General features: G+C 42.0%; 1 protein-coding gene across 7 annotated transcripts in view; it reads left to right on the top strand.

Moving 5' to 3' along the window:
• ATXN10 (ataxin 10) overlaps positions 1 to 2,191 on the top strand; it is a 111,200-nt gene extending 109,009 nt beyond the window's left edge. For 6 of the 7 annotated variants that reach the window (XM_066184326.1, XM_066184331.1, XM_066184327.1 and 3 more), the window contains one exon: positions 1,268 to 2,190. In XM_066184326.1, the coding sequence (XP_066040423.1) occupies positions 1,268 to 1,455 (188 nt within the window). In that variant the 3' untranslated portion in view covers positions 1,456 to 2,190. Of the gene's footprint in view, positions 1 to 1,267 lie in introns of all 7 variants that reach the window. The other variant, XM_066184325.1, reaches the window with a different exon arrangement.
• The last annotated feature ends 18,499 nt before the right edge of the window (positions 2,192 to 20,690 follow it).

The raw sequence follows: 20,690 nt of genomic DNA, 5'->3' as shown, positions 1-20,690 counted from the left end.
TATTAAAAGGCTGTTTTACTGACACATGCCAAGGCAGGGCTGTTATCTTCTGTTTGTGTCCAAGCTACTCTTCATCCCAACCCTTCTCTCTCTGTTGAGGTTGTGTAAGATTGTTTAAGTCCAGTTCCTCTCTTCTGTTGTTTTGTCTGAAGTTTCCCCTCTGTCTGAGTTTTCCCCTCCTGTCACCCCCTGGTAAATGCCCACAAGAACATTTATCTCTGTGCTTAGATGCTCCCCAACCCAAAAGACGTCAAGGAGATGAGTAAATTATGCATATTCTTCTACTGGATGTGAAGCTACATGTAGTAAATAATTGGTGCCCTGCAGGCAAACCACTCATGATTCAGAAAGGCTTGGCTCCTGTATGGGTAACTTGGGAAAGATTATATCATAACTTTTCAGCTGCAGAATTGGGACCAACATCTCTGACACTTCATAAAATGAACACTGTAGTTCGCTTGGAAGATGCCTGGCTGATAATCCTGGGAATTTAAATCCTTTGTGTACATCCCTGACATGTGCCTCAATCCTGGCCTCGAGGGACCACCTTGGGAGGTGAATGAGTTGCAGCTTGTGCCCATTTAAACATCAGCGTGAGCTCTCTGCCAGTGATCGTAGTGTCTGGTCTCCTGGCAAGTGTGTAAAAGCACCCAGGCATAAAGGACTGAGTTTAGGTAATATTAGAAGTCAAAGAAGTTTAAGTGTCTCTGACATTATTTGTGCTATTTTTAGATATTAACGTGGATAAGTTGTCTTTTTCTACATCTCTTCAACTTTCGCAGTGAAAACGATAGTCATCTTTCCTGCACATGATGTACAGCTTATTTTGTTTGCCAGTGCTTGGAAGTGTAGTGTTGAAGTGTTCAGATCATAAACAACTGACTTATTTTTTATTTAAACTCACTAGGGAGATCATTGGAACATTTCAGTTGACTGTAATTTTGGTAAGTCTTTTTTAATTCCTGCAGTTCATTTGGTTGGGGTTTTTTGTTTGCTTGGGTTGTTTTTTTTTTTTGACTGAATATAAACCCTGATAAATTTGCCTGAAGTTTAAAGGCATACCTCTTTTAAAATTACATTGCCTCACGTGCAAGTATTTGCAGGTTCATTGTCAGCGCTTGGTACACATCTTGCTTTTTCAAACCCTTGATTTCTACTAGTTTTCTGAGTTTAAGGGACTGGGAGATGCTGGGGGAAGTGAATGCAGTAATAAATCAAAATAAACAATGTTTCAATCTTTAAATGAGTCCTTAACTCTGCCCCACAGTCGTGAGCCAGTGGGCTGTTTATGCCATCCGGAACCTGACTGAGCACAACGAGCGGAACCAGACGCTGATTGCTCAGATGGAGCAGCAGGGTCTGGCAGACAGCTCTGCCCTCGAGAGGATGGGCCTGGAGATACAGCAACGAGATGACAAGTTAATTCTGCGGTCAGCCAGGAAAAAGCCCTCCTGACCAAAAATTATTAGCAGTAATTAAATCCTTAAAAGGGTATTTCTCTTATAAAATACATTGCCTTGTTCAGTTTTAGCGCCAGTCTGTTGAAAATGTTGTGTTTGTTCTCAGAAAAACTACCAGATGATACTTCTGCCTCCCTCTGCTGTAAACAAAAGGTCACCTGTGTGTTTCTGTACCTGGGTAAATCAGCTTGTGTAAAAAGGTCCTTCTTGTCAGTTGGTTGGAATTTCATTACTTCTTTTTTCGTCAGTAGAAGAATGTCATACTTGCAGTATCGACTTGATATAATTTCCTTTGCTGAACCTAGAGATAATTATCATTAAAAAACTCTACAAAGAATGAGCTCCTTTGCAGGCTGCATGTAAAACATCTGTGCTGAGTCAGGGCTAAACAAGCAAAGTTACTAATTTTCAGTCATGGGATCTAAGTGTCTCTATATAAACATTGAGGGAATGTTGGATGTACTTAAATATTTAGTGAATTAAACACAATGTGCCTTTTGTCTATTTAAATTATTAGTAAACTGTCTTTTCTACCTTGATACCTATCAGTCTTCATGACAAGTATATTAAAACCAAAGCTGAAGCTGTTGTGGCAACAGATGCCGCATTCCTTTGCACTGGGGCATGTCTCTGTTTTGGAGACTTGGGTGTTTGTTTGAATTTTATTTGTTCCTTTGGAGGGTAAGTCAGCCCACTTTCCTTTTATTTTGCACTTCTCATGGGTTTTCTGAACTTTGGCAGACTGCTGAAGAGGTAGTTTCTCACTGTGATTAATTCTAGCAGTTTCTTTTCACCCCTCTGCCTTTCCAAAACATTGACAAAACTCATTTCCAGTTAATTAATTCAAGAGAGGCAGAAGAATAGAAGGCCCTGCCTCTTCATTTTGGGTACCCTCCTATATTGTTGTTGGACCCTGCCACTGTGGAATGTGGCATGAATGAGATGGGGGAGAAGGGGGGTGAAGCTGGGGGGCAGGGGGAGGAGGGCACAGTTAACTCTCTGTGTGCCATAGCTTTGCCTTGGAAGCCAAAAAATGTAAACCTTCCTGCACAGGCAACACAGGAATTACAGCTTAATATTGCTGGTACTTGTCTGCAGTTACTATCGTTGGATTATCTTCAGCCATGTCTAACTCAGAGGTCTCAGAAAAATCAACATGTTCATGTTCTTGTTGACGTTTAATCCCGTTCTTAAACAGAAGGGCAAGTTCATGTCCTTAAACTCCACATTGCGTGTAACCGACCTTCATCTGTGTGCATGAGCTTTTAAAAACTCCTTCAATTGAATTTTTGATTTAAAAATGGATAAAAGTACACATTGCTTTGAACTCTAAGAAACACATAGTACTGCTTAAAAGTGACGGTGAGTAGAGCTGGACTGCTAAGGTCGTTTCAAGCTAACAGAAAGATGTTGATGTCCGCCATGCCAACCTGGTGGGACTGTGGAATTGACCCAGTGGGATTTTAGACACCTGTCGGTTCTGAAGGCAAGGATACAAAACTCCTGTCTGCAGCCGTTTATTAAGTAAATGATGTCTGAAAAGGGATAATGGCAATAGGATCAAAGGCTCTAACTCTTACTTATTTTAGTGACTTTTTACTTGAAAAATAAATAGGGGAGAAAAATGTTCTTTGCTTTAGTAAAAGGTAAATATGAATATAAGCAAATTAATTTGTTTGCTTTTAAAAAAAACTTGACAGGAATATTTTGTTGGGTATTAAAAATTGTGTTGAAGTGCTGTGGTATACAGGTAGGTACCTTTTCCTGGCTGAATGGAAATGTGATTGTGGTTCTTGAGCACATGGTTTCTCAATTATTTCCTTAATTATTGTGTTTAGGCCAGAATTCATGTAGCATTTTCATTACTGTCACATAAGATTTACAGCTGGGTTTGTAGGGGGTTTTGATCTTTATCTTCATAACACAATGGAAGATTCGTACTTCTAGCACCTAAATGGGAAAAAAAAAAAAAAAGAATTCTACAAAAAAAAAAAAGAAATAAAAGGGGTTATTTGGAAGACTGCATCTTTCAACTTTAAAAGGAAAGAATTGAACTTGTGCCAACAAAGGAGCATCAAATATGACACTATCTGAAATAAAGTGAAATTGTTCTTAATTTGGCAATTGGGAAAACTCTAACACTTTTCTTTTAGTGCCGCTACTTAGGAAACTCATGTTAGATAATTTAACAAAGTGAGGAAAAAAAATTATCCTGAATAGAAAATGGACTTGCTGTGCTTTCTGTGTAAGGAAAAAAATGCGAAGAATTTCCTTTTATTTAGGGTGATAAAGAGTTAAAATCCTGTTCACAAAGCAAATCCAGAGAGAACTTTGGTTGTGGAAAAAGCAGTGGGAGTCCATTTTTCTTTTTAAGCAATGGGGAATAGGCAGGGAGGGGTTCTTTTTTAAACTTGGTGGTTGTATACCCACCAATGGGATACACATGAACCCATAAATACAAGCCAAATAATAACAACAACAACAACAAAATGAAGAGTTTTGTGTGTTTCAGTACATAATGGAGTAATAGTTGTGTTTTCTAAAAGGGAAACGTACGGCTTTCATAGTGGAGAACATGCTGATTACTGTATTGTGAGTGGCTGGCTTTTGATTTTCCAGGATGGATTAATTCTCGGAAGACAACAGCTTCCCTGTCCTCCCCCAGTGGAGTCCTGGTCTCCAATAGACTCGTTTTATATGCTTGGGGATTAATACAGCACAGCAATCAGTCATAAAAAGCAAGCTTTAGTGAGTTTGTAAAGGGGCAGAACAGGCAAATCAAGTCTTGTGACCATCTTATTGCTTTCGAGTGCTTTCGAACAATAGTGATCAGATTTTTTTTTTTTAAGGTCCATTTGTTATTAAAAGAGAATAGGGAGTTGGTTTTTCATCATAAGGGGAGAGGTTCTGGAAGAGCTTTCTCGCAAATTGTGAGAAATAACCTGAAATGTTTGCAGAGCTCTGAATATGCTTCTAATAATTCAAGTTACTTTTGCCTAGAGTGCTTGTAAAATATGTTTTTAAATACAACCCCGTCCCAAAAAAAGAAGTCAGAGGCAGTTTTTGCCATTGTCACAACTTTTATTTAACAGTCAGTTTGTATTTTGAGGTTGGTGCGAGTGTTTGTGTAGTGAGAATCAAAAAAAGTCCACTTGATTTGCAAATGAGAAAGTACTAAAAATGTGAGGCTCTACCCAAGATTACCCTCCGGTTTTTTACCAAGGCTGAGCTGTCTTTGGGTTGTATTGACTTCGAAGTCCCTGTCTTCTTAGTGTAGACTTTTTTGTATTAAATGGGGGGAATTTAGGAAGCAATGCAGGAGAACGCATTTTAGGAAGAAATTCTTCCCTGTGAGGGTGGTGAGGTGCCGGCACAGGGTGCCCAGAGAAGCTGTGGCTGCCCCATCCCTGGAAGTGTCCAAGGCCAGGCTGGATGGGGCTTGGAGCACCCTGGGATAGTGGGAAGTGTCCCTGCCCATGGCAGAGGGGACTTGGAACTGGATGATCCTTAAGATCCCTTACAGCGCAAACCGTTCTGTGATTCTGATTCCTTGGACTTCCCACTTCCTTCCTGAAATCCCTGTGTCCCCCTTCGGCGGTGTGCACCGCCGGCTCCCTGCGGTGCTGTCCAGGGTCCTGACGAGCTGCCCCCTGCTTCCCGTGTCGAGAGCCGCTTCCAGGCTCTTGCAGCTTGGCCAAGGCATTACCATCCCACTGCGGGGGTTTCATGCTGCTTTAGGCTTAATGGGTTTCTCTGAAGGAACTTTCTCCTCTAGTAGAGTCTGATAACATCCTGCAATTTATGAGGATAAGAAACTGGCATTGATTTTTGAGAAGGTCTTTAGTATCCCTAAAACAACTTTTTTTTTTTTTTTTTTTTTTTTTTTTTTTTTTTTTAAGCTTTAGCTATTCCCGTTATAAACGAGGGTAGTGAATTTTGCGCTGGCATAATCCAGTCTGAACTTGGCTACATTGTAAGCTCTGGAACACTTTAGTTTATGCACTGGAATTAGAGACATGGGGGCTGAGCTACTAAATTTACTGAACTGTTGTTTCAGTCATGGATTCAGTGTCTGTACAGGACATTTCCCACGGCAGTTGCCCCTCACTAGGATGGTGCTGGCAAAAGAAGGCAAGAACTGAGAGACCCTCAGCGTTTCTCTCAGACCTGCCTGGTGGTATCCATCTAACACGGATTTAGGAACTGCCTAGACTGGAGAAGGCAGGAGCAAATAAAAGTGGATCCTGGGGTGAGAGAGGGAGGAGCTCAGGTCCCAGGGAGAACTCTTGGGAGATGGAAAACACGTTTTCAGTCAAATGGGAGAGTGTTGTTAGTTTGCATCTTCCCTCCTGCTGTGTGCACACTAGCAGCAATTTGCTGTCCAAAAAGTATCTTTCTAGGAAGAGCCTCTCCTTTCTAGACTAAGATAAAAGAGTTGTCTTCTTTCACCCCAAATTTCTTTTTGGAGAGGATTGGCACTGTATTGCTTTTAATTGCCTTCCAGAATTATGAAATAATTAAGGTTGGAAAAGAGCTCCAAGATTATCAAGTCCATGTTGGAATCAAGGTTACTTTGCGATTTTGCTCAGCATTTTCTGCAGCCTTACAGCTTACCCTAAATATTGCATATAATTCTGAGAATACCTAAATAGTTAAAATATTTAAATAATAAAGAGAAAATATACAAACAAATCAGAGAATTCTAGTTTTGCGTGGATTTTCCAGGGGAAGGAAAGCACAGCTGGAGGTAAAGACCAAGGGAAACCCAGAGCATTTAGAATTAACCTCCTGGGTTTTGCTGCATGGCATCTCATCTCAGTTCTAAAGTGGAGCTGATGCCACACGGATGAAAATGTGGAGATGTCGCAGAAGTTCCTGAGCAAGACACCCTGTAAGTTGCACTCGGTTTTGTTTAAATTTAAGATGGCTTCCATAACGTGTTTATGCTAAACTTTGAAGCTTCCTTTCATTTTTTAGTACAAGTAAATATTACTGTAGAAACATAATTGCACAAAAGGGTTTTGTGTTTGATTTTTTTTTCCATTTTGTCATTCAGGAAGTGTTTCAACCTGTTTGTCCACTTGCAGAATTGTTACACAATGCCTTTAGTTCTCTAATAATTTAAGAGTTCTGAAAATCTCCATGCTTTAGCATATATTCATAGTCAATATTTGTTATAAGACAAACAGTCCAGTCGGTAATGTGGTTGTTCTTAAAACATTTTCTTCTTCTGGAGTGTTGAAAATTTGATTGAAGTAAGCACAAAAGCTGTGTTGCCTAAGGGAAAAAGTCTCAGTAAAGCTCTGAAGTGGTAATGCATTAGTAGTCATTGAGAGGTACCTCACCGTGGTAGTGTTAACTCTGAAACATAAGCAGAACAAATGGTGGTGATGATCACTCTTCTACTGCAGACCTTGTTTTCAGAAATACATGTTTATGTAGTATCCATTGCACAGTAATAAGGAAAAAAAAATAAGATAAAATAAATAATCCATACCAAGTCTTCAATCTGTGTGGAGAGAGCATTTTCAGCTGTTGTCTTGGGCAGTTTTGGTTTTGAAATTCTGTTTACTGGAAGTTATTATAATCATAAAATGGTTTGGATTGGAAAAGATCTCTTAAGACCATTGAGTCCATCCATTCCCCCAGCACTGCCAAGGCCACCACTAATCCATGTCTGCTAGTGCCACATCTAGATGGGTGCTGAGCCCCTCCAGGGATGGTGTAGCGAACAAGTCAAAAGTAAGGAATGTTTCTCCATTACCTCTCTGTATTAAGTTTGGAAAGTTAGTTTTGAACTGCCTCTTACAAAAAATTCAGAAACTGCTTCATTTTAGAGAATGAGACGCGGTGTTTGAAGGCCATTAAAACAGCTTGTAATAAACTGTTGATACATCAGGCGAACGAGCAATGAAGTTTTGATATATGGGAAAAGCAAGCAATAAAGATTTTGATACATCAGGGGACCTTTGCTTGGATACCAGTGAGCAGCCAGTGAACTTTAAGGGAGCAAAGATGGAGTTCTCCACAGATATGCTGTTGCTCTAAGGTAGGTATGAGGTTGCCACTCTATAAGCAAGTTCCCAACCTGCCACAGGTTGCAAAATCTACACAGTGTTGGAGTCTTTGTCTGTGCTGTTCTTTGCTGTCTTGGCTGCTCCTGTGAGGCTGCTTGTGCCCCACCCTGCTGGTCCTGCTGCTGTGGCTCTGCTCTGCTGCTGACTCGCTGGAAGCTCTTGGAGGGACTTCACTGGGGATGATTTTCCCCACTGCACTCTGTGAGCCATCACTGGACTCACAGAGGTGGTAATCCCGTTCCTGTGCTTCTCGTAATTGTTCCTGGCATTTTCCTGTTTTGCTATTTTATCTCTTTCTTCTTCATGAAAAAAAAAGAAAGAAGATAAGCTGAATGATCACTTTGGGTTCCAACGTTTAAGCTCGTTTGGGTTTTAATCTTGTTTTCTACTATACTGAGAACCTACTTCCTTTCTGCAGTTTTAGACTGGGGCAAGACTCACCTCTTGTCACCTTAAGCGGATCAGAACACGTGGGGATTCCACCTCTGGAAGCCAGGGCTGGATAGCCCTTTCCAGGAGGAATTTTCCTAAATAGCCACCCTAAACCTCCCTGGTGCAGCTTGAGGTCATTTCCCCATGTCCTGTCTCTGAGAACAGACCAATCCCAATCTGGCCGCACCCTCCCTGGCAGGGAGTTGTTGAGACCTCTCCTTCAGGGAGAAGCATCAGTTTGCTGCTTCAGATTACCTCTGTCTTAATTGTGGAGGAAGTAATCTACATTTGCTACAGAACTATTCAGCTGTTGAAGTTAATTGTAAGGATTAAAGTGAAGGAAGGGAAGAGCATGCTGGAAGAATATATAAGATAGGCTGAGTAAAAACGATAATCCCTAGAAAAAGAGATCCAAACAGTTACAGAATCACAGAATGGTTTGGGTTGGAAGGGACCTTAAAGTTCATCTCATTCCACCCTCATGCCATGGGCAGGGACACTGTCCACTAGACCAGATTGCTCCAAGCCCTGCCCAGCTTGGCATTGGACGTTTCCAGGCATGGGGCAGCCACAGCTTCTTTGGGCACCCTGTGCCAGGACCTCCCCACCCTCACAGGGAAGGATTTCCTCCTAATATCTAATCTAAGCCTACCCTCTTTCAGTTTGAAGCCATTCCCCCTTGTCCTGTCACACCATGTTCTTGTAAATAGTTTCTCTCCATGCAAGTCCAAGCTGATTTTAAGTGTCTTTAAGATAAAAAGTTGAAGCAAACCTTGCAGATCAAGGCACTGTGTGGCAGGGGAGAAGTAGGTCTTTACTTCAGCAGTGATTTTAAAAGAGGAAAAAAAGCGAAGTCTGAAATTTTTGATAAACCATTTACAAATTTTTTTTGTTTTCCCAGACATGGAATGTAGAGTGGCTGGTATTTTCCTTACCCCCTTTAGCCTGCACCATGCATTTCTTTTCTTATACACATCACAGGCTGTGCCTATTTTGATTAGAAATGAGGCTGATTTACATAAACAAGGTGGGGGGGAAGTGTTGCATGTGCAATAAATAGGAATACAGTGATAAGGAAATAATGAATGAAAATTCCCAGGTATTTTCTTAGGGTAAAAAGCATCCTTAGAGACTAATACCTATGAGGAGCCTCACCCTTAATGTTAAATCTTCTAAACTGTGCCAACAGCCTTGAACACATAATTTCTCCCCCTCACCAAGGGTAAAGCAAGTCCATAACACTGCAACAAATCATCAAGGGGTTTTCCTAATAGTGTCATTAAAATTGCAGCACGTGCCTCGTCACTGTAGATGTTTGTGTGTCATCTAACTGTTGGCTTCACTCTCTTCTTGCCTCGTAAACTCTTCCTGTGTGGAATTGTTTATTACTACATTTAGGCAGACCTTGGCACCACCCATCAACTGTTCTCTAGGCTGACATTAAATTTTGTCTTAGAAGCAGGTTTTTTTAGCCACATATTTTATAAAGCGGTGCAGTTCCAGTCTTTGCCCCAAGCCCATGTTTGATGATACCAAGATGTGTCTGGAAGAGTTTTCTCCTCAGTTCTGTGTATTTCTCATTGCCAGGGCTTTTTTCTAAATTGCAGCCATCTGTTGTGAGTCTGCACTCCATGGGTTAAAGTTTATTTTTATATTAAGACAAGCTTTCATTATGTTTTCCCTCTTTTTCCATTTCTCCCATCCCCCCAATGCGGAACTTTAGGCTTTCTAGTTAAGCTTTTATGGTGGCCACAAACAGGTGCGTGCTTTACAGAGGGTCTCATTCTGCAGCTCCCACTGGCATCCCTGGCCTCCTGAACTCCCTTTTGCTACCTCCTTCCCCCTCAATAATTTTTTATGAATGATAGCTTTTCAGCACCCTGGGAACAGCTTGTTGGGAAAAACACTCTTTGTGGGGTGCAGTCAAATCCTACACATTTCTCCAAGGGTTTTTCTATGAAAGGACTGGTTCTGTGTTGCAGGTATGACGTACGTGTGGACTCCCCCTCCCTGCTGGCTCCACCACCTCCTGCTTCTGTGATTCACTGTGATAAATTTGCTTTTTAATAATGCTGGTAGACTCTCGCCACAGGTGCTTCTCAATTAAAATCCACTTTGTTTAAAAACTGAAGGCTTGTTTAACCGAGCCCCTGGGGAGAGTTGTCAGATCCCAGGATAGGTGACACAAATGGATTGGTGACCCTCTGGGGCTGCATTGAAAATACCATATCCTGGGGTACCAGAGGGCAGCGTCACTCTGAAAACAAATCCGCACGTTTGAGAAGCCCTGGGTGGAATCCCTGGGACTTGTTGTTTTCAGTGTGGGGCCTTTTTAATCCATCTTTTAGCATTTTGTTTTGTTTCTGCCACCCTTCTCACACCCCCTACCCCCCCTCCCCCAAGTACTTTCACCTTCTTTCTAGTACTGATTTAGCGATTTAGAAAATACAAAGGTAAAAGGAACATTTTTTTTTCCCCAAGAACAGTCTCTCTTTTGTATCCTAAAGATATTTGCACGAAATTAATTGGAATGGCAAAGCAGAGTGTGGAAAAAAAAAATTTGGAAAAAAAAAGGAAAAGCAGCTTGAAAGTGAATGAATTTTTTTCGTTTTGTCTTTTATTTTTTAAAGAGAAAGGAAAATGTACTTTTGAGTGATCTGATCTTTTTCCTGCCTTCTTAGACGTGTATTTTTAGCATTTTGAACACATGTAATGTTCTCAGATACTGCTTACCAGAGCACTTTGAAATAACTATAGAGGGTGGATGGGATGACTCAGGGGACTGGTAATTGAATGCGGAGCCTTTTCACCTCCAAGTCCCCAGTTTGAATCGAACCCAAGTTGAGAGCGACCTCGTGGTTTCCCTCAGATGGGTGTTTAGTGGCCTGTCTGAAGTGAGTTGGTGGTCTCAGTCCAGCTCTTGGCAAACAGCTGCCACATCACAGCAACCACGGCCGCAGTTAGTGCCAATTATCAGCCGGGCTGGCAGTGCCGGCAGTGAGGGGAAGGATGGAATTAGCCTGTGCTGCTCCTGCTGTCAGAGGTGGTCCCTGCTGCTCTTGGAGCCCTGCAGCAGCAGCAGCAGCAGCAGCTGGGTTTGGTGCTGCTGGCTTGTGGGACGTGTGTTCCTGCACTCTGGGGAGATGGCAGCTTGTCCTGTCCCCAAGGGCTGAGAAGGGTCCCCATGTGGGTTTGGTTTTGTTTTGTCCTCGGCAGGTTATCAAGTCCTTCGGTTCAAGGGCAGCTCCATGCATGGGGATTAGACTTCACCACACACCCTTTGTCAGTCGGATTTTTCTCCTGACGTATCTGCTAAGCGTGCCAAAAATGAGATTCTTCACATTTGTGAGTCCAGAGAAGGGAATGGAACTGGGGAAAGGGTCTGGAGTACCAGGAACAGCTGAGGGAACTGGGGTGCCTCAGCCTGGAAAAAAGAAGTCTTAGGGGGAGCTTCTGGCTCTCCACTACTCCCTGACAGGAGGGGGCAGCCAGGGGGGTTGGGATCTGCTCCCAGGAAAGCAGGGACAGGACAAAAGGGAATGGCCCCAACCTGTGCCAGGGGAGGTTCAGGTTGGACAGCAGGAGGTATTTCTTCACTGAAACAGTGGTCAGGCATTGGCAAGGATGGCCCAGGGTGGTGGTGGAGTCCCCATCCTGGGAGGTGTTCAAGGAACAACTGGATGTGGCACTCAGTGCTCTGGGCTGGGTGACAAAGTGGGGATCACTCACAGCCTGGACTCAAAAGACCTTGGAGGTCTTTTCCAACCTAAATGGTTCTGTGAGTCCGTGATTTCAGTCCATTTCTCTGATAACAGTAGTCACACTTTTGGTAAATGTCAGCTCCCAAAGTTTCCATACCTCCCCATTATTTTGCAGTCCTCTTTCTGAAGTGGTTTTACATCTTATCTCTGAAGAAGATTGTTATTTTTCTGAAGCTAAACTAAAGTGTAGTAATTTTGAAAGTGTGAGGCCAAAGTAGACAATTCTTACCCTTTAAAATCTCTTATAGCTGAAAAAAAAATGTCTTGCATAAATATCTTGTATTTGGGGGGTTTTAGAGTATAACCCTCACAGAGATTCTGAGTGGTGTTTTAATGAATTTCAAAGCCCACAGAGGATCCCTCTGCTGACAGTGAGATTTTGGGTTGATGCACAAATCTTATCTGTGGCAATCTCTCTGCAAAATCATGACAAATTTCATGTGTAAAAGAAAAGTTGAAGCAAATATAATTTACAACATTTTAAGCTGTAAGACAGTTCTTTCCAAAAATGGGGAGTTCATTTTTCGCACTCTAAATTTCATTCAAGGGAACAATAGTAAGACAATTCTAATCAAAATACAGTGGGTTTTCCCCCAAGTACTAAACTGAGTCCCTTAGAAACCCATCTTTGATTTTTTTTGCCCCTAACTCTTAATGTTAACTGTGGTTTCTGTAAAAATAAACATTTCCTCAAGGTATTAGATAGAATGCTGAAACTGAATGTAACAAGAGTGACCTTATGAGGATTTTTTACCTCTGATTTGAGACAAATGACTGAACTGAATAGCACAAATAGAAACAATGAAGGTTTTTAAGGTTTTGATAAAAATTCCTGGTATTGGTAAAACAGTAAGGATGATTTTGTATAATAGGACATCTAAGTAGTGCCTGTTGGGGAGGGCAGGGTTGCAACTTTTGAAATCTGTAGTTTATGTTGGGGCAACATCCTCCTGCACATATCCATTCCTTATTTCTGGTCACTCACTGATAGATGATTTGGCCAGGTTTCACTGGGAGGGAGTGGTTTTGGTCTGTCTTTTCAGAATATGGTTTCTTTTTATCCAGCAGGAGGATATAAGGAAGCAGGTGGGAGAAAGGCTTTCTGGTTGGGAACAGCACTGCTGGAGATGAGGGGAAGCCTGGCTCAGGGCTTCCACTTGTCTTTTGGACAAGCTCAGGAAATGAACTCCTGGAAGGGTCTACAAGGATAATCCCATGCTTGGTGTCTTGAACAGTCCAGAAAAGAGGCAAATATATTTGCTGTTTTCAAGTTGAGATCAGTGGGTAAAGCCAAGAAGATGTAAGTGATTTGCCTCAGTTGTGAAAAAGACGTGTCCCTCACCGGGAGCTGACAGTGGCAGAGTGTTCCCTCTTCAAAGCTCAGGCAGGAGGGAGGACTGTGCCTAACACTGCCCTGAAAACTTGTCTTGGAGCACGTGTTCATAGTCGAAGTGCCTTAAGTCTGTAGGAGATGAAGTCTTCCAGATAATGATGGTTTTATGGAGGAGGCGCCACTTGCTTCTCACAAAGGAAGGGCGTGGAAAAAACTGAAGTGGAAACAGTTGGCAAGGTCAGCCTGTCTGGTTGTCTCAAGAATGTCAGGAAGGAGGCCTCCAAACAAACCAAAGCCCTGGGAGTGCAGCTATCACCGTTTCTTCCTGCTCAAATCGAATTCTTGTTCAAGGCATTTCCAAATAAGGGTGAAGAACTGAGCGCTGCAACCGCAAGATGACAGTGCAAGGCTGTTAAAACCAAGACTCCTTTTTCTTTCCACTTAAAATAATCCATGTCCAGCCATGAATCAAAGTGTAACCTGCCGTGCTCCAAAATAGGCTGACAGAAACATATACAAATCCTCCTGGAAAAATAAATGACGAGAAAAGCTTTAGCTGGAAATCCCAGAGTAAGAATGATTAGCAAGTTGCACCGTTGACTTAACGTGATTTTAATCATGGGCTGGTTGTTCATCTCAAGGCTAAAAATGCCACAATGTGTCTCTTGTGCGAGCACAAGGCACATAGAAATCACATGGCAAAAGTAGCATTTGCATAATGGTAACAGTAGAAACAAACAAACAAAAAAGAGAACAAGGGGCAGAATTTCCTGGCTAGTATGAATTAGCCTGAAATCGATGGAGCTTTACTAATCCATACTTTTGAAACCCTCCCTTTCAGCTTCCCAGTGTTACAGCAGCAATGAGCCATGGAATAGTTGTTGAGATGCCTCACTGAAGTAAAAATCAAACCACTGTGCTACTGAGGGAAAGAAGGAAAGAACAATTTTAGAATGTAAGATTAGGGCAGTGCTGTCAGGGCGGGACCAGCCCGGAGTTTGCCAGTACTTGAGCCCACTTACACTTTGTATAAACTTCTAAATATTCGGGAAACCTTTCAGTGATGTTTTGATTTCAAAAGCTATCTGGCGGCCTAAGTGTCCATACCCAACAATTAAACCAATAAATTCAGAGGCCAGTCTTTAAAGTTCAGAGCTTCAAATGCTCCCACTGGTGCATTATTCATGGGCTTGGTTTTTCTCTTTGATATCTCTCTATGGTGTGATCTATATAGCAGAAAAGAACCCACATCTGTCTGTTTACACCACCCTGGAAATTCCTGTGGGCAACCAAAAAAGTCGACCACAAATAACTGCTGGGCTACCAACAAACATAGTATCTGGAGTGCCTCCACCCACCTGCCATCAGGCAGACTTCTAAGTCTCATATGAAATGGGAAAAGTCATATCAGGGTGGGAGGGAGAAGTAGAGGGAGGGCTGGGGGAAAAAACTAGATTGAAAGACTAACCTGAAATTAGCAGAACTAGGACTTTCTTTTTTTTTTCACATAGAGTAGGTCACGTATGGGCCCTGAGTTGAGCAGCATTGCATGGCACAGGGGATGTCCTTCATTCAGATCCTTTGACTCATTGTGGGGTTGGGGTCTGAACCTATTTGTGCTAAAAGGGGACAGGTTCTTCTGAGCTGTGTCTCGAGGAGAGGTGAACAGAAAACATCATGTAAACCATTCGGAAAATTCAAGAAACGTTCTCCAACAGGATGCTGGGAAAGGCTGTAAATTCCTGTTTTGCCTGAGTCACTGGGGACTCTGGTCATTCTCACTTTAGCTGCAGGTTCTCTTTACATTGTTGTGGGTCTAATTGGAGAGAGCTACAATTTCCATTGGCTTGAAAAGATTCCGAAATCTTCCTTACCAAGGCCTTTGCTCACTCAGATATTTTCATGTACCTGAACTAAAACATTTGGGTAGTGTTCTCAAAATCAATGGTAGTAGTTACATGCTTAAAAGTAGGCATCCACGTAGTTGGATCTCATCCCGTGACCCTTTAATACTTGAGAAGTATGGAAAAGACTCTGATTTATTAAGCTGATCCTACCTGATGCTACATGATTTGCAGTGTTCAGAGAGCTTTAATTGTTATTTACCTCGCACTAATATTCAATCACTTGGATGTTTCACTTAATTTATGACTAAAATAATAAAGCCATGGTGGAGATGGTACGAGGATTTCATTGTTCATAAGTAGCTTTTCAGTCAGGTGTTAAATATATTTCTGAGGCTTTAATTCTTGGTGAGGTAATTTCTCCCCAATGCAGATCATCTCATGTGCTGGAGTGTACCACACTGGTGTTGACCCACCTGCTTAGAAGTTTGTTAGTCTTACAGCTTTTATTTCCTGAATCTGGGGAACAGTTTTTCCCCTTCCAGTTGTGTTCAGTTTTCTGAGAAAGGGGCGCCTTTTTGACTCGTCCCAACTTTCTCCCTTATTCTGTTTATCCTTCCTGCAGAAGATGGCCACGACTCCTCCATTTCGTGCAGATTAGAGGTAGTGCTAGGGTCCCTGGCAAGTTCCCAATACAGGTCTCAGATGACTTAAATGCTTCCCATGGGTACATTGACACATTATTGAGCAATTACATTCTCTTGTGGCAGTCATCTGTGGAGTAAGTAAACTGCCTGTGTGAGCCCCACGGTGATATCATGCGCCATAAATGCATGCTTGGCCTCCATTGTGTCAACAACCCCTCACCTTCTCAAAGGCAGAAACGCGAGTACAATTCTCAAACTACACTGACTAGTAAACAGGTTGGTTTTATTACTTCTTTCTACCTTGAAAGGCAATATTAAATTTCATTTATAAGGCTACCATAAAAGAAAGCATATGGGTAAGCATAAAGTGATTATTTGTTTATTCACTGTGAATTTATTAATTTGGGATTTGGGGAGCAAAAAAGGAGGCCAGCAGAAGAGAGTGACTTACATTTAGATCTTATTTTTTTCTTCTGGCTAGGGGAAGGTTGGTCATGAAGATCATTTTCTCATCAATAACTGTGGCAAGACTATGACATACATTATTGATCATTCCCACATCTGCCTCCACAAGCAGAGTATTTATGCAACAAGATGTCAAGTAACGCTCTCCTGAAAATTAGGAGATTTTTGATTACACAGCGTAGTGTAAAGTTAATGGTGTAATGAGTCTTTATTTTCCTTCCCTTTAAAAAACTTGTGTCTAAATGTTTTGTAAAACTTTGAAAACTCCCAAGGACAGAGTATAACTAAAAAGGTGACATAACTGCTTTTGTAGTCATTAACAGCACACACTAGCTGTCATTAATGAGATAGCCTGTGCTTTGGTGCTTTCTTCAGCCTTTGTGTGTCGTTCAGTGATGTGTGGTTGAGGCTGATCACTCCCAGCCCAGCACACACAGCTGGGGCATGTCCAGCTCTCACCCACTAACACCCCCAAGTCCTTCACCAAGGGCTACTCTGAATGACAAGTGTCCTCAGACAAATTTTGTGGCCACCAGGTGTGTTGAGACCTCTGAAAGAGAGAAGTCCATCACTCCTGCCTGAATCACCCTGAAGGTGGATGTGGCAGCCCAGGGTGTCCTACACATGAGGCCAGTCGGGTTTTTTCCTGTGGATCTTTGTTGTGGCTGGGGACAGAGCACAGATCCCAGTGTGCTTTTCAGGGTTGTACAGTATTATTCAGTCTGGTTGAATGACTACCCTCTGCTTTGTCATCAGAGAATATTTATGACCGTCGAAGGAAGGCTGAGTTCCTGGAGACGGGATAACGCATGGCTTTCTGCTGCCAGACAGAGAGTTCCTTTCCGTGGTCACACCAATGTTTTTTCATACTCCCACGGACACCACAACTTTTTTGGATAAGGAAGAAGATGATGGAACACAGATGAGGGAAAGAAATGGCCTCAGAGAACTTGGATACGTGGGGGTATTTTTACCCTTTGGGGTTTTTTCTTCCTGAATTTCAATGAGTGACTTATTGGAAACTTCTTTGGGTTTGAAGTGTTTTTTTTCTTGTTCCACACACACGAAACTGTTTTGGGTTGTTTTGTTTGTCTTTGTTTATAATGCAGCTGAGATAGGGTGACTTGATATTTTTAAAATAGAAAGCTGATGCCTTCTGAGGGAATAAGGGGAAGAGAGGAGGACTTTACTAGCTGAAAACACGGGTCATACAAGGGCAACTTTTTACTGTGAAGGTCGTGCTGGATATGGGGGGAAGGATTTGGTGAAAGCTGGTATGGAGGCAAGAATAATGCTGCTTCTCCTTTAGTGTCAAATCCACTGCTGGTTCTCCAAATGCCAGATCCCAAGGGTCCCTGCAGCACAACCACAAATCTCTTTTTATTTATTAATTGGTTTTCCCCCCTCTTTCTTTTAAAGTGAATTCTAAATTAAACTTTTCCAACCCATAGTGTTAGAAACTACCAGGCATGGAATGCCAGGCAGGTGCCTTCAATTTCACCCACTGACATCCTGCCATCCCCTATCACTCCATGAATATAAACCTAAAATAACAAAAAAAACCCCTTGTCTTATTGGTGAGCTAGATGAATGGGATTACAGATCCAGTTTTTGAGTTGCTAAGAACCCTCACAGAAAACGCTCAGCATCTTGTCCCTTGTTTTGATCATTACCAAAGCCTACAAGGCACTGGGAGTTTAGGAGCATCTTCTGGAGCCTGTTACCTGCTGGAGGCTGCCCAGCACACCCTGAGGAGACAGCAGGTTTTCAGAGAAAGAAATTGTCAGCGAGGTGTCCAGTGTGTTGTGGAACAGGAGTATAATGTGTCAATGACAGAGTGTCTTCCAGGGATTTCCAATCAAATGAACAGCACGAGTCTCCACAAGAGGCCTCTCCACTTGATGCCTGTTGAGAAAAGCGCAGTGCTATTTTCCATGTTGTGCAATTAAATTAATGAATATTATAAGGTATTCGACTTTTTTAAAACCATCACCCTTGGGATAACTTACTGTTTGAAAGGAATATTTCCTCGTCATTTCTATGTGTATATTAAAGATATTATGCATATGCTAATACTGGCTAGCTATCACTTTAGGCTAAGTCTCTTTGATGGTAATCCTCTTTCCCTTCTCTGCTGTCACTGCCATTCCAAAGCTTCCAGAGTTTGCTATGGGAACTATTCCAACTGGAGACAGGGATTAGAAATTAATGCAATAAATTCTGTTGTTCTGGGATTTCTGAATGACATGTTTGCACTGTTGCTGGTAGGTTTAAACACAAATTTGGATATGCTTTGTTGGCTCCTGCAAGTGGACTGAGATAGAGAGAGGAGGTGGCTTTGGTTTTAAATATCCATAACCTCTTAATTTTGATTTTGTTGTACTGAAATAGTTAAGGTTTCATATGTTTTGAGAAGTTTAGCAAAGGTACGCTTTGTGCAGATGCACTTCAAACACCAGCAGATGAGCTTCAGGAAATAATTTTGGACAGGGCACTGTTACAGTCATCCATTCTACCACTTCCTCTCACACTGATATAAACAGATGCATGTTTTTATGTTCTTTCCCTTGGGAAAGGGAGAACTCTGAGCTCAAGTGATCAATATGTGGCTTTTCCGTGGTTACTTGGGAAACTTCATCCCTGAAATCCTTTTTAATCACAAGTTATCTCGCATCCTTTGACAGGATCCAGCTTTTTGTTTTTCATCCACTGTAAGTTATAGAATCTGGCTAAAAGGAACAAATCTGGATGAGCTGTTTTATGCAACAATAAAAAACAGGTATGTGTGTTTGTGAAAACTGAGGGGTTTTAAAAAGGGAAATAATTGCTGTTTTTAAAATAAAGTGGTTAATTTTAGATTTTAGATATGCTGTAGACTTCCGTATTAATTTACTGCTCCTTGCAAACATTTTTCATGTTTTATTTTTTTCCTTCAGCATTTTTAGCAGATTTATGGAGACTGGATTTTATGGCTTCTGGTGTAGCACGATTTCTCTTCACTTAAGAAGGCCCTGAGTGAGGCAGTCCTGTGTGAACAGGAGGTGCAGTGGCTGTTTTGTGGTGATCAGTGCCAAGACACGCTGGTGTGCAATTCCTGGATTGTATTTTTGATTGTATTGCAGCTCTGGACGAATCACATCTGGGAGGTTTTGGAGGGCACGCGTCTGGTGTTTATTTCCCACTGACAATCAGTAACGTGAGTGGTTAACAGCCAGTTGTATTTTTCTGAATCCCTCCCATACGGTCTTTCAGTTTCCATGCTCTCAGTTATCCAGATAAAAGGTGAAGGCTTTGGGTTTATCTTCTCTGGAACTGAAGCTCTGCAAAAATGCACTTGCAAAGGTCCCTCCAGGAGCAGCAGCAACTTGCTCTTACAGCTGGAGCTGCTGGGCACCAGGTGAGCATGGGCCTCCTAGATATGAAAGGGGTTCCTGAGCCACAGCCTCCTTCTAGACACCAGTGGATGGGTGAGACTGTGCATACCATGCTGCCAAATTTACAGGTTTGGCAAATAAATTGTGAGGCAGATTGTTCAGAGGGCCGGGGGGAGGTGGGAGGTCTATGGGGTTGTGTTCGTAGGACGGGAGAGAGATGGGATGTCAGTGCTGTGTGTCTGGCAGCTGTGCTGGGAGGTGCTCCTGGACCTTCTCCCAGCTTTGGGGGGTGTTTAGGACTTTTAAAGCCAAACATGGGGTTCGTTGGAGATGAGAGCTGGTGTTTCCTAATGGTATTGAGAGCAATTTTAACAAAGCCGGATGAGGGCAAACACTATTACAGGTACAAAATAATAGCGCTAATCAAAAGGCACAATAGCCCTGTGGTGCACACAATGGAGAGGAATGGAGAGTTCTTGGATCAGTTTTTGACTTTGCCACAGACCTCCTGTGTTACTTTCAGGCAGTCACTTAATCTCTGCAGCCACCATCTGTGAAGCAGCCAGGCTTGGAACAGTTTGTGTCTCTGGAAGCATGTATCTAATTCAGCTGTTATTATCAAAGTTAAATATTAAAGAACTGTTGTGTTATCACAGGATAAAACCATGCCACACCAATTTCACTGTGAACTTTGTTCTTTTGCTATTACATTGTTTTTCAGGGAAAACAATGTTTTCACTGCATAAAAGTAAGGCAGGAATTCATCATGCGTGTTGTGCGAGCTGGACTTGTAGGTTTGGTGTCCGACACTAAAATAAGAGATGCTTGTTAAATGCCACTAGGAAAACTTCAGGGCTGATTGTTCAATAAAATGAACCACAAGTCTGGGCACTGAAAATAAACAAATAATATAAGACATTGTAGAGATCAGCCTTCCAAAGCTCTTTGGAAAGTTTGTAACAGGCACATAACTTGTGTCACTGCTGCTCTGAATTTGTTGTTCAAACTTCCATTAATGTTCTGTGTCAGACAAGGAAATAACTTAGATAAGATCAATTTTCAAACATGTTTCTTCAGGAAGGAACTAAAGGGCAATCCTGAGAAATATCTACTGGAATGGAAAAATTCTGGTCTTTGGGAAAATAAAAGAACTGCTATGTGAGAGGAAAAGTGTCAATACATTTGGAGGACAGGTGAGTTTGTTTGCCCAACTATGCAGCCTTCAATTCTGTCTTTAAAAGTGCATGGTCAGTTTATGAGGAGGTGCTTTCAGTTTTAGGAAGCACTGGTAAATGTC

The sequence above is a fragment of the Chamaea fasciata genome, unplaced genomic scaffold (genome assembly GCF_029207755.1).
Source record: "Chamaea fasciata isolate MVZ Bird 193981 ecotype frontalis unplaced genomic scaffold, bChaFas1.0.hap1 SCAF_5, whole genome shotgun sequence".
NCBI classification, from domain to species: Eukaryota; Metazoa; Chordata; class Aves; order Passeriformes; family Sylviidae; genus Chamaea; species Chamaea fasciata.
This window is presented reverse-complemented; position numbering and strand designations above follow the sequence as displayed.